Source organism: Octopus bimaculoides, chromosome 2 (assembly GCF_001194135.2).
Source record: "Octopus bimaculoides isolate UCB-OBI-ISO-001 chromosome 2, ASM119413v2, whole genome shotgun sequence".
NCBI lineage: Eukaryota > Metazoa > Mollusca > Cephalopoda > Octopoda > Octopodidae > Octopus > Octopus bimaculoides.
In genome coordinates, this window is record NC_068982.1 from 168,876,960 (window position 1) to 168,890,690 (window position 13,731).

Genomic DNA, 13,731 nt, shown 5'->3' on the forward strand with positions numbered 1-13,731 from the left:
CTACAACGGGCTTCTTTCAGTTTCCGTTTACCAAATCCACTCACAAGGCTTTGATCGGCCCGAGGCTATAGAAGATATTTGCCTAAGGTGCCACGCAGTGGGACTGAACCCGGAATCATGTGGCTGGTAAGTAGCTTGTATCACTCATGGCAGCGCTGGAGAGAATAGAGTTTCAGTGCTTTAAGGTGGTCCCAATAATCGAGATCAGTCATGCCCTTAAGTCTTTTAGTGAATGACCTCTGGGTTGATTCAATTTTCGAGGTGTTATGTTTTGTATGAGGAGACCACAGGGGGAAGCAGTATTCGAGGTGTGGCCGTACAAAGGAGGAGAAAAGTGGAATGACGATACTTTGTTCTCTGGACCGGAAAGTTCTTAGGATCCAGGAGCTCATCCTACGAACTTATTATTGACCTTATTGTTGATGCGGGTACTCAAACTGAGATTGTTATCAACAATTACTACTAGGCGTCTGATATTATATGCCGTGAGAGGTTCCACTGTAGGAAGAGAGTATAGTGTTATAACATAGTCTATTTTTTCAAAATGCATCATATCAGCTCAAATTTTCCCTCGTTAGTAGCATTTTGTTTTTGTCTGTTCATTGACTTACAGCATGTTGATCAGACTGGGGATGAATTCGGTCTTTTGTATTGATAATTTTCTGGAGCTTGGAGTCATCAGCGAATATTTTCACTTTACTGTGTTTTATGATGCTGGAAAGATCGTTTATATAGATTATAAAGAGGATATATGCACACACACACACACACATATATATATATATATATATATATATATATATATATATATATATATGCATGCATAAAGATATATATGCATATATATATATATATATATATATATATATGTGCATATATATGTATATATATATATTTGCATATATAGATAGATAGGTATGTGCATGTATGTGTGTATATATATTCAGTATGTATGTATGTGTATGAAAGCATTAAGGACATGGCCCAGTGGTTAGAGTGCTCCACTCACGATCGCGGTTTTACTTCCTCGACCGGGTGGTGCGTGTTTGTCCTTCAGCAAAACACTTCAGCCCACGTTATCCTGCGACAACTTTGACACCTGATGTGTGGTACACCACGTAACTTTTCAGGCAAAATCGATTTGATGGAAGGGAGTGAGCTAATGTCTAGTATATAAATTTGATCACAATAAACAAGTCATTTGTGTAAATTGTTCAGCAAGAAATTGCAGAATCGTGTTTCTCGAACAACGAGAGTCTACTACGTGTGTGTGTGTGTATGTGTGTGTGTGTGTGTGTGTGTGTGTGTGTGTGTGTGTGTGTGTGTGTGTGTGTGTGTGTGTGTGTGTGTGTGTGTGTGTGTGAAGGCGGATGGCTTAGTGGTTTGAGAGTTGGGCTCACAATCATGAGGTGGTGAGTTCGATTCTCGGAACAGACTGTGTTGTGTTCTTGAGCAAGACACTTTATATCATGTTGTTCCAGTTCACTCAGCTGTAGAAATGAATTGCAACGTCATAATATCGGTGGCGTAGAGAGAGGAGGCTGGTGTGAATGGGTAACTGCTGGTCTTTCACAAAACAACCTTGCCCGGACTTGTGCCTCGGAGGGTAACTTTCTAGATGCAATCCCATGATGATTCATGATCGAAGGGGGTCTTTACCCTGTATGTATACATGTATGTATGATCTCTTACTTCTATTTATGTGGAATAGGGGAGATAGAGAGACCGTTGATGCACAGGTCATGGGTTTGAGGGACTGACTTTCCTCGTTCTATAACCAAATATGAAGATTTCTTTTATCCAAATTCCATACCTATATCAGCTGAAAATGTTGTTATTAATTCCAGTTGTATTTTGGCATTGTTAAGACTTTTAGCATAAATCTTCACGTCGTCTACAAAGAAATTATGAGTTACATTGATATTTCTGGAAGTTAAAGATCCTAGCATGTAACCATTTGCAGTTTCTGCAGTTGGAATGATAATGGATGCAGTGTCAAAATGAAAAGAAGCACAGAAAGAATATCTCCCTGGAATGTATGTATGTTTGTTGTACACATGTTAGCGTATATTTATGCAAATGCACGTGGGTGCAGGCGTGGATAAGATTACAAAAATGGAACTTATTTATATAGTTGTTACTTCTTGATCAGACGTGTTATTTCTCTTTTTGTGAGACCCAGTTTCTCAGATTGTTAACATTTTAACATCTGTTGGACAACTGATTTCAATCTATGAATGTTGCTGTTGTCGTTAGAACGTGGCCTTCTTTGATTGAGTACACCTATGTTCAAAGATTTCCCATCCGTAACCATCCTGTATTTTTGTATATATATATATATGAGTATACTGTCCGATATGTCTTTCCTTTTTTTAAGGAGGTGGGATTTAATTAGATGACTATTCGACTTCTATTTCTGGCGGTCGGGTGTTCACGTAAAAGCTCCTTTATTAGCACGTGTGAATGTATGTGCGTGTGTGTGTCCGGTGTTTTGTGTATTCATTTAAAGTTTTGCTTGCGTATGTATGTAACTTCGTTTGTGTGTGTAAGTTTGGGTCAGGGCAAATATGTGCTTGTGTAAATTTGTTGAGTGTGCGCGCGCGCGCGCGTGTGTGTGTATTTGTTGATACCTTGATACCTTAAAAGAAATAGCATACATACATACATGCAGCTTTTTTGATTGGAAACCCACACTAACTATCGATTTCTAAATGAACCGCTGTAACGAATGAGTTACTAAATCGAAGATACGAACTGTGACGAAATGTCAGTGCACACATTAACAGAGAAAACAAAATGTGTATTGAAATGAAGAAAAGGGACGAGGTTTTTCTTTTGCTTGTATTTGTTGTTTGTTTTTTACCTTTTTCTTCTGCTTTCTAACCTTCTCGAGCACATTTTGTAACCACGTGAATTGTCCGTTTGGGTCAGGATTTTGATTTGGTTTGATTAGTTTGTTTCTGTTGTAGTAGAGGAGTGTATTGAGATTCACGATGTAAAGGTCAGGATCTTTGGTTGCCATAAAGTAATAACCGTTCTTTGAAAAAGCTATTAAAGGAAGAAATTAAAAGAAATAATAGCATTTCTGAAAGAATTTAAATTACTAAAAGGCGAATTTACTTCTCTCCATGTGAATTAACTGATAATATAAAGAAATCGTTACAAATATGTTTAAATATGTTGAAAGATGTGAGAAAGTTATAGCAGTAGACCACCTCCAGACAGATTTGATGATTTTACCGAGACTAGTTCAGTGTCTCACTGTTCAAAGTTCATATCGTTGTTTTAGAAGTCAAGAAAATAACTGCACACTGAGGTCTCTCTCTCTCTCTCTTTCTCTCTCTCTCTCTCTCTCTCTCTCACTCACTCACTTTCTCCTATCAGTCTTATGCTACAACTAAATAATTTTAAAAGAAAGAACTGCATAGTATTTTAATATTCCAGACTGTCGATATCGTCTTACTCTTCTGCTTCTTCCAACTAGTTGGCTTGTGGCCATACTGGGGCACACCTTACATCTTAAATCATTTATGTTTGTACTACTTTCAATCGAAAGAGTCATTAAAGTGGCTGATATTGCAACATTCGTTCGGGTTCTTTGCGATCTGAGTTCAAATCCAACCGAGGTCAAATTTGCCTTTCATTCTTTAGTAGTCGATAAATGAATTACCAGTCCAGAACGATAGGTTGGTGGAACAACAACAGCAATGGAGGAGATGGTGCGGTATTTGTACTGCATCTTTACGTTGTGCGTACAAATCCCTTCCAATTGCCGACAGCCAAGTCTCATTACTCAACCATTCCTCCAGCCAACAATTGACCAGCTTGGACAGAAAACCCTACAAACAACATAGATAATCTGGAAATGATATATTGAGTCTTTCATCCTTCAATGGATCAACAAGGGCTACATGGAAACTAGATGATATGTTTCTTTAAATAAACGATTTTCGGCGCTTCTTTAGAAACGCACCTCTCCAAGAAAATGACGCTTAATTGTAAAAAAAAATGTTAAGAAAATGAGAAATATATCCAAAATAAATGAAGTATGCAAAAGATTAGAAAGATTCATCTATTTTTAGATATTTTCTACTAAAATTAAAACAAACTGAAAACGAACACTCACGAATATAAACAAACATGTCGGACCATACAAGGGGAGGTATTATTGGTGATAAGAGGTATTATTAATGATACGAGGGGCCAAAATAGCCACTGAGTTATATATTCTGTAATTTATTTTCTCAGTAAACTGAAAACAAAAATAAAAATAACAAAACTTGTATACGTCTTAAACATGTTTACTGTATTGTTTTATAATCATTTCTGTCGTATATCACATCATAAAATGGGCGAAGGTAAAGCGAGTGCACACTACCTAACTCTAAAACTAACCCTAACCCTAACCCTAAAACTAACCCTAACACTAACCCTAAAACTAAACCTAACCCTAACCCTAACCAGTTTGCGCAGTAAAAAATCTGATTAAAAACAATCAAGAATTTGCAAACGATATTGTCGGGCCCCTCGTATCATTAATAACATCTGACTGGTAAAAGTAAGTTACCCACCCACCTACCCCTGTATCGTCCGACATGTTTGTTTATATTCGCGAGTGCCCGTTTTCCGTTTGTTTTATTCTTTAGTATAAAATATTTTAAAATAGATAAATCTTCCTAATTTTTTGCATCATTTATTTTGGATATATTTCCCATTTTCATAAATTTTTTTAAAAATTAAGCGCCATTTTCTTGGAGAGGTGCGCTTCTAAAGGAGCGCCCGATTTTCTATTCGAATTTATAAACGATCTTGTAAGACGTAGAGCTGAGGAAATAATACAAAAGAGAGCTGAAGTTCATAATCTGGAAAATTCGAATTATTATTGCAACAATTCAACTCAGAAATTTAGTCACGGAATAATCGAATATAATAACTTTTCTACAATAGGAATTTCGGGGTGGGAATAAGTCGATTACATGGACTCCAGTGCTCGACTAGTATTTTCTTCATCGATCCCGAAAGGCGAAGTAGACCTCCATGGAATTTGAACTCAGAACGTAGCGGCAAACGACATGCCGCTAAGCATTTACCCTGGTGTGCTAATGATTCTGCCAGCTCGCCGCCTTATAACTGAATATAATAATGATGTTGTTGATAGACTTTAGGTGTTTCTCCGCTTGAAATTGTTATCTGTAGCCCTCATCACAAGTGAATATAATATTTTCAAAAAATTTAATTAGAAGCTGAGCCTGTCATCTGGAAATTCAGTTTGGAACTCTTTCCATTTTTCTGTCGGGTTGCAGAATGTTTGATCTATCGTCTACAGGTTTCTGTGTAAAATTTGTTGATTTGAATAGTGGTTGGAAATATCATTTGAAGATTTATTTAAATAACTGATTTATTTAAATATCTTCTACAGATATTCCTAGTTGTTACATCTAACATCATCGGATATGGTAAGTATTGCTTGATACTAACTGAAATACATGACAAGATGTTATAGTCATTAAATTTAACGAGATATTACGTAGTTTACAGTTTCTGAAATGGAATACTGCCAAAGTCGCTGTAACCCTTAATGAACCCCGAGAATTAAGCAACTTATTCGTTTATTTTGGTCGAACATTTAGACTTTGTAAAGCAACCAATTTGTAAAAGTGAGGGTGTATTGTTGATTGAAGAGACCACAATATATTATTAATGAAGGTATTTTCCTTGGTTTCTCGACTTGGTAGAAATAGGAGCAAAATCTTTGGCGGAATTCTACTTTACGCACAGCATATAACCCCTCGTAACTTTTTTATTTTTTAGAATTTTCAGAAAATTTTTACGAATTTATATCCTACACATGGAAATTCATGCGATAACGTAAAAACCAAAATAAAAAACTTTTGCTGTGATTTAAGGGTTATTTAGCCGTTGTTCTTAGCAAATCTCATGACCATCTCATACCATCCTCGTTTGTTTGACAGTCTGATGTATTGTTGCTTTTCGATATCTCTCCTCATAAACACATTTAATGGTCTATTCCTAGGATTTAAGCTAAAGATTCTGATTGTCCATATTCTAAACTGAGATTTTTTTTTTTTTCTTCTTAATTTCGAAAACTTTAAAAAAACTTTTTCATAGTCTTGTGAACTCCTGTGTATAGAATACAAATTCGCAAAAGTTTTCTGAAAATTCCAAAAATTAAAAAATTATGAGATTATATGCCATGCGTAAAGCAGAATTCCGCCAAAACTTTCTTCAATCGCAAGTTAATGCCTTGACAAAAAGGGAAATATACATTAGATCACATTGTTCTATATAACTTGAAAAAGGCGAGATGACTTGACTACGGCTAAAATTCTTTTCATCGTAGGTCTGATCTTTCAGTACTGACCTGGCACTAAACAAAAACTGTTATATATTCTTTGCTACTCTAGGCACAAGGCCCGACATTTTGAGGAAGGGGCCAGTCGATTCGATCGACTCCAGTACGCAACTGGTACTTAATTTATCAACCCCGAAAGAATGAAAGACAAAGTCGACCTCGGCGGAATTTGAAATTAGAACGTAAAGACAGATGAAATACCGCTACGCATTTACGAATAGTAAACTAATGAAAACATTGCAGAAGTTTTAGAAAATAAAAAAAGAACCCCTATTGGCAACTAGAAAACTCAAATACAAAAGGGCGTTACCTTTTGTATTTGTCGCACCCTGCATATAAAAAAATACAAAGAAATTAACTCATTGCAGACACACCGGCCTTCATGTCCGTAAGAAAAAACGGTTTATGGTATGCGTTTATAATCACATAGATAGTGTTTTAAAAACAGCTGAGAAAAATTTGCAGTTTAACTTGAACATAGTTCAAAATGTAAGTCATAATCGAAACATGTTACTATCAGTTCTGAAACTGAAACAAATAATTTTTTTTTTTTAAATATGAAAAACTACTAAAAATAAATTATCTGATATGATAAGCGTTGGGTGATATCAGTAAGGTCACCATTCGAGAAAATTATGAGTCATTCGATTTCATAACCACTGGTACTAAGAAGGCGCGTGACCTAGTGGTTATGTAAATGGATTCTTGATCATAAGGTAGTGAGTTTCTTGTATCAGTGACCATGATGCTTTATTTCGCGTTGCTCCACTTCTTTAGTCAGTAAAAATGTGTATTGTAACAGTCACAGCGCCCGATCAGCTTCAAGTTCGAGCAAAGTATTAATGAGTCAATGATACGACCTTCTCCTGATACTAGAGATAGTACTATTAGGTATAATGCTATACCTGATGTTATAAATAGCACGTGATTATTAAAGCTGCGTTAAAACAAAAATGTCTTCAGTAAGTAACTTTTATCTTTTGCTTGTTATTAGACTGCGGCCCTGCTGGGGCACCACCTTGAAGAATTTTTAATCGAATGAATCAGGCTGGTACTTATTTTATCGGTCGCTTGCCGAAGTGCTAATTTACAGGGACGTAAACACACCGACACTGATCGTCAAGCGGTGGTGGGAAACAAACATATGCAAAGCACACACACACACTCACACATACACACATACATACACATATATGTATATTAATATTAATAATGATAAAGAATATGGAAGCTTGTACATCCACAAAATATATTTTATAGTTATATAAAGCATATTGTAATGACCAAACGCTTTGAGGATGACCAAACTGACAGACCAAACGGACGGACCCTGATGAAGCTGCACCGACAACATTGCAAGGTTGCATTTGCTACATTGAGTAGTCGGTGCAGCGGAAACACGTGTAAGTTGTTACAATATGCTGAATATAAACTATAAAATATATTTTGTGGATGTACAAGTCTCCATACTCCTTATTAGTATTAATATTAATATATAATCCGGAAAATTTTTACCGTCCAGCGAAGAGTACACGGAATTACCCATAGGAAGAATTCACGGAACGACTAACAACTAATTGTAGTCACAGACGTTAGATCCTTATCGTTGTAGTCAGCCGTTAACTGGAACTTAACTGAGAGCTAATACGGTATCCGCCCGGATGTATCCCTCCAAACTCACTCATATATATATATATACATATATGCGTGTGTGTGTCTGTGTGTGTGTGTGTGTGTGTGTGTGTGTATACAACAGCTTTTTTCATTTTCCGTCTACCAAATTCACTCACAAGGCTTTAGTCGACCCGAGGCTATAGTAGAAGACACTTGCCCAAAGTGCTACGAAGTGGGATTGAACACGGAACCGTGTGGTTGGGAAGGAAGCTTCTTACCACACAACCAAGCCTGTTTATGTTTGCATCTCAATTTCTATAAGTGTGTATCGCCACAGACTGAACTGAGATGGCTGGGTCGTAAACGTGTTGAAATATCAACTGCTTTGAGTAAATCAGGTGTGTTACTCGCTGACACGATTGAAATTTTCACTAGAAACCTCAAAAAACATTTAGCTGCAATAAACTAATATCCTTTCTTGAAACTGATATAAGGTTTCATTCACTAAAAATGACGGAAAGACGATTAAATCGTATTTTAAGGTTTATGAAAGAATTAGAAAATATTGATTTCAAATGTTGGTACAGGGCCAGCAATTTGAGGGAGGAGATGAGTCGATATCGTCAATCCAGCACTCAAGTGGTACTTATTTTATCGACCCCGAAAGGATGAAAGGCAAAGTCGACCTCAGTGGATTTTGAACTCAGAACGTAAAGACGGGTGAAATGCCGCTAAACATTTTTCACTGCCTTGTAGAATTAGAAAATATATCCTATCAAATAGGATACAGTCAACTAACGTCTAAAGGGGGTGTAATTACTACTTAGAAGTGTAATACATGGAGGAAAGCATGCGGCATGTGACAGCATTCATTTAAAGAAAAATTCGTAGACTACGGTCGAACTGGAAACGCTAACTTAGTAAATAGAAGTAGAGATATATATAAATAGAAGTAGAGATATAGACATACTGACAGATCGATGCAAGAGAACTTGCACTTTATATAAAAACAGACTATTTCCAATCAATGAAAACTTCCCGAGAAGCAGAAGTTGAACGAGCATTGTCCTTCTGAAACCGATTCCATCGATTACAAAGAAACCTGCAATACACATCAATGTCACTCGACTTCACGCAATTGAAATCGATCGCAATTGAAGATGTCTATCTACCTAGGGATTTGGAGCGTCTTTGTTGTTGTCGTGGTTGCTGTCATTCATGTCATTGTCGATGTTGTCATTGTTGTTGTTGTCATTGTCGCTGTTGTTCTTTAGCACCTGATCAAAGACGTGCCTACCGTGACGATCTCCTCTTTTATTCAGACATAGTGAGTCTAGGACGACATGATCCAGTGGGTTCTTCCGTCTGCTTTTGTTTACGATTTTAATATTTTTTTACAATAGAGTGTGATTCCAGGAACATTTGATTTCATATTCTAGAATGCTGAATGACTGTTTAGGGGTTCTCTCCTTCTTTTCTTCTCTTTTTTTTAACTGAAGGTTTATACGTTCATGTACTATGTTTTCATGTCTATATTTTTAGTAGTCTGTGTGTGTGTGTGTGTGTGTGTGTGTGTGTGTGTGTGTGTGTGTGTGTGTGTGTATTTGTAGACTTATGAGTCTACATATATATGCATGTGTGTGTACGAAGGCGTGCTGAAAAGTTCCTGATTTCGGGTAAAAGATACAGTAGAATCAATTAATTATGATGTTTTTTTTTATTATTCAACGTATTCCCATCGCAGATTCATACACTTATTACAGCGGTCCTTCAGTTTTCTAATCCCTGTAAAAGAACTCGGAAGGTTGGGCCTCCAACAAGGCCTTCCGTGATACCCTTAAAGCCAGGAACTTTTCAGCACTCCCTCGGACATGGTAAAGACTGAGTGAGAAGGTGAAAGGGAAACAGTATTCGGGAGACCACTTAAGGTATCGTTCAACCTGCTAGAAAAAGAAACTATATGTTCCTAAAATCACATTATATTGTAAAAAAACAAAACAAATTGGAACAACAGCAACAACGACAACAACAACAGATTACTTTTCATGGATAATTCTATATTTTAAACACATAACATTATATATAGTCTTATAGAAAAGTCACTAACTGTATTGTATTCACTCGTCTATAATAATCAAATGTCGCTTATTAGCATAAACAATCTTTTGCCTCCCTTTTGAATTCTTATTCAGGCTTCTTCTTGTTTAGCCTTTGATCAGCTTTCATCAAGAATGACTAAAATCGAAAACATTCCCGCTGCATGCATCCCGCCTTTTATTTCGTCTTATTGTATTTAGGAGTGGAGGCGCAATGGCCCAGTGGTTAGGGCAGCGGACTCGCGGTCATAGGATCACGGTTTCGATTCCCAGACCGGGCGTTGTGGGTGTTTATTGAGCAAAAACACCTAAAGCTCCACAAGGCTCCGGCAGGGGATAGTGGCGAACCCTGCTGTACTCTTCCACCACGACTTTCTCTCACTCTTACTTCCTGTTTCTGTTGTGCCTGTATTTCAAAGGGCCAGCCTTGTCACACTGTGTCACGCTGAATATCCCCGAGAACTACGTTAAGGGCACACGTGTCTGTGGAGTGCTCAGCCACTTGCACGTTAATTTCACGAGCAGGCTGTTCCGTTGATAGGATCAACTGGAACCCTCGACGTCGTAAGCGACGGAGTGCCAGCAACAACTGTATTTAGGACTACATTATGCAATGCACTCTTTCCATATTAAGCATGTAGAATGTAATTTGGCAAAGATGATTTAGGTGTCATATCTAGCAGTTCGAGAAACGTCCATGTAGGAAGAAACTGCTTCATTAGCTCGATTTTGTGTAATTAGTGCAGACTTGCTCCAATGGAAATACATTCAGCTTTAACTATATAAGTACACAATAAAACACTGTATATGTGTATGCATCCATAGATATTAACTCCTATTTGCTTCAATATTTACAAATGTATGTGCAGTAGATATCAATAACGCATTGAATTCTATGTATTATATACTTATAAGCAACTATATCAATACAAACGCATGTTCTGACACGTCATAAACAAACTGTGCTGAGTTGCTGCTGCTGCTGCTTCTACTCTTTTTCGTTTTTTGTTTCTGTGACATGAGTAAGTCTTGATTACCTGATCAATTGATTAATGGTGGGTTTACCATACTGCTGTTCATTCATCATTATCTCACTCATTGTTTTTATATTGAATATTGACTTACTTTCTATCAAATCTGCTGTAAGCCATTCTTCAGCAAGTTTCTTAAAATATAGATTTGGTGCCTCCGTTGCAATGGGACACTGCGCATCCGGAAAAAGGTCATGGTTGCCAAGACTTGAAGCAAGTGGAATTTTGGGGAAATGTGCCTTCAAAATGTCTGTGCAGTTCTTGATGATTTCAAGATTCTTTGATTCATTCAGAACGAGTCTCTCGTTCATACGGGGATGCAGGACAGTGTCACTATAGTAAAATAGTAATGAATGAGTAAAATGGTAGTAAATAAAATAAATTCTAACACGTACAAGGCCACATATTTAGGTGGGGTCGGTATAGTCGATTTTAACGGATACCACACTGGACTAGTATTTTATTTACCCTGGAACCCGGAAATATGAATTAAAAGTTAACCCACATCGAATTTAAACTCAGAATGTAAAGCGGTTCTTTACACTCTGAGATTAAATCATGTTCTATCGATTCTTCTACTCGAGAGTTATATAATAAAATGTAAATATTTATTCCTGTATTTATTTGCCTCGCGTACGAGCGTAATAAATAAAGTGAAAATGCTTAAAATTTACTGATGAAGAGTCGTGAAAAGAGGTAAAATTGTGATTAACCCAACTGACTTTAGAGGAGATAGGTAAAGATGTTCTGACGTCCGTAGCTTTTACGTTCCTGCTAAAAACCAGAACTCTTATATAGCCAATGGTCTTTAGAATCGCATACAAATCACTATACCTAATCCCATTGTCTTGTGAATCTAGACTATTGTACAATTTCAAAAGTATGCAATATTGATATTTTGCATATGGCCTCTTAAAGTAGGAGATAAGAGCGCAGGAAGCGGTTTCAATTTGCAATAGAAGTAAATATTTTTCATTCTTGCTGTTAAATTCTCGTTGGAAAAGTGTGACTTACGCTTCACATCCCTTCTATTCTAAAAGTTAAAATGTCTTTGTTCATGTTAAAAATACACCAATAATCTGGTAGTCGCTCCCTCGTTACGCAATAGATTCTAATTCAGACCGAAACCATTTTACATTACTGGCGTTTCTATAGGAATAGCAAAAAGTGGTCACTATGCCCCTTCCTATGAAATTTTCATTCTTATTTAAAGATTAAAGACTTTCATATTTACATCTGCAGCGTGTTTCAATCAATTTGATCACTAATAGTTATCGGGTGTCTTTTTCCTGTATGATTAAATAGTACTACATTGAATTCGGAATAACAACTTTTATTATTAAACAAAGGATAATAACGTTCTCATTGACTACGCCACTGATGCATGTTATATTTCTGATATGTACTCATACAATGATGAGACACCTAATGAAGACCGCAAACCAAACCGATTGAAACGTATAATAGATTGAAATAGTATTGAAAATGCTTAATTTTAAAGATGACAAATAGACTGAAAAATTATAATCTTAATAACCTTTCCTCTTTAAAGAAATCTTTAAAGACAATATTTTAATCTTAATCCTCTTTTCTAGTGGTTAGGTAAACAAGAAAATAAGTCGTAATAGCTAATTGCTAATACTTGCCCTGTCCAGACAATAAAGTCAACATGAGAATTGATGGTTTTCATTTCTTCGATAATGCTTTCAATCAGTATCGCCGGTGCATCACAAGAATAGTCGCCAAATTTTCCATAGGTCTTGTTAATGGCTTTGCAGGAATAGGGGATTTCAAGTTCGTTGTAGGTGAAGTCATAATGGAGATCTGTTATGTGCCAAAAGTAACCTGAGATAGATAGATAGATAGATAGATAGATAGATAGATAGATAGATAGATAGATAGATAGATAGATAGATAGATAGATAGATAGATAGAGCGAGATAAAATATGTACAGTGATGGATATGCGATCATGAATTAAAATATTTAATGAAACTAAAGTTTGTTATGCGTTCATATTCAGACGTATTTTGTACTTTTCGATAAATATATTTTCTTTATTTAATCGTTCTTGTACAGAAACTGTTTCCTTGCACTGGTAGATGGAGAAAACCGTAAAGTTTGGTTGGAGATTCCCTGCACATCTCTCTATGTGTTCACTCAAAGATATTTGTCTATACCTCGGGAAACAGATCTATTCCTTATTCAGTGTAGTTCTCCGTCTAAGTGACATATTTGTTTGGCCTATATAGTTGTGTCCACAACCTGAACAAGTTATGACATAAGTTAAATTCTCAGACACACAAGTGAAATTGGTCTTAATTGTGAATCTCTCTCGTTGTTTGAAGTGAAATTTCGAACCTTCCAGTAGGTTGGGGCATGTTCCACAATCTGGACGTCCGCATTTTTAACTATTAGTTTCGTTGTTATTGTTGTTGTTGTTGTTGTGTACATCGTTCCAATTTTAGTATATGTACTGCCGATACAATATATATATATCTATATTATATATATATATATATATATATATATATATCATATAGATATATATTGTATCGGCAGTACATATACTAAAATTGGAATGATACAGAGATTAGCATGACCCCTGCGTGAGGATG

At 36.3% G+C, this 13,731-nt stretch overlaps 1 protein-coding gene and 1 non-coding gene across 2 annotated transcripts in view; one reads left to right on the plus strand and one right to left on the minus strand.

Moving 5' to 3' along the window:
- The window catches only part of LOC106876848 (acid sphingomyelinase-like phosphodiesterase 3a), a 20,710-nt gene that overhangs the window by 5,417 nt on the left and 1,562 nt on the right, over positions 1-13,731 (minus strand). Inside the window, exons 2-5 of the mRNA XM_052965903.1 lie at positions 12,761-12,959; positions 11,209-11,447; positions 2,785-3,048; positions 413-498 (exon numbers count right to left, since the gene is read on the minus strand). Of these exons, the coding sequence (XP_052821863.1) occupies positions 413-498; positions 2,785-3,048; positions 11,209-11,447; positions 12,761-12,959 (788 nt within the window). The remainder of the gene's footprint in view (positions 1-412; positions 499-2,784; positions 3,049-11,208; positions 11,448-12,760; positions 12,960-13,731) is intronic.
- Positions 13,662-13,731, plus strand: part of LOC128247179 (U6 spliceosomal RNA) — a 103-nt gene continuing 33 nt past the window's right edge. The window contains exon 1 of the small nuclear RNA XR_008263581.1: positions 13,662-13,731. This exon is cut by the window's right edge and continues 33 nt beyond it. This is a non-coding gene — a small nuclear RNA (U6 spliceosomal RNA).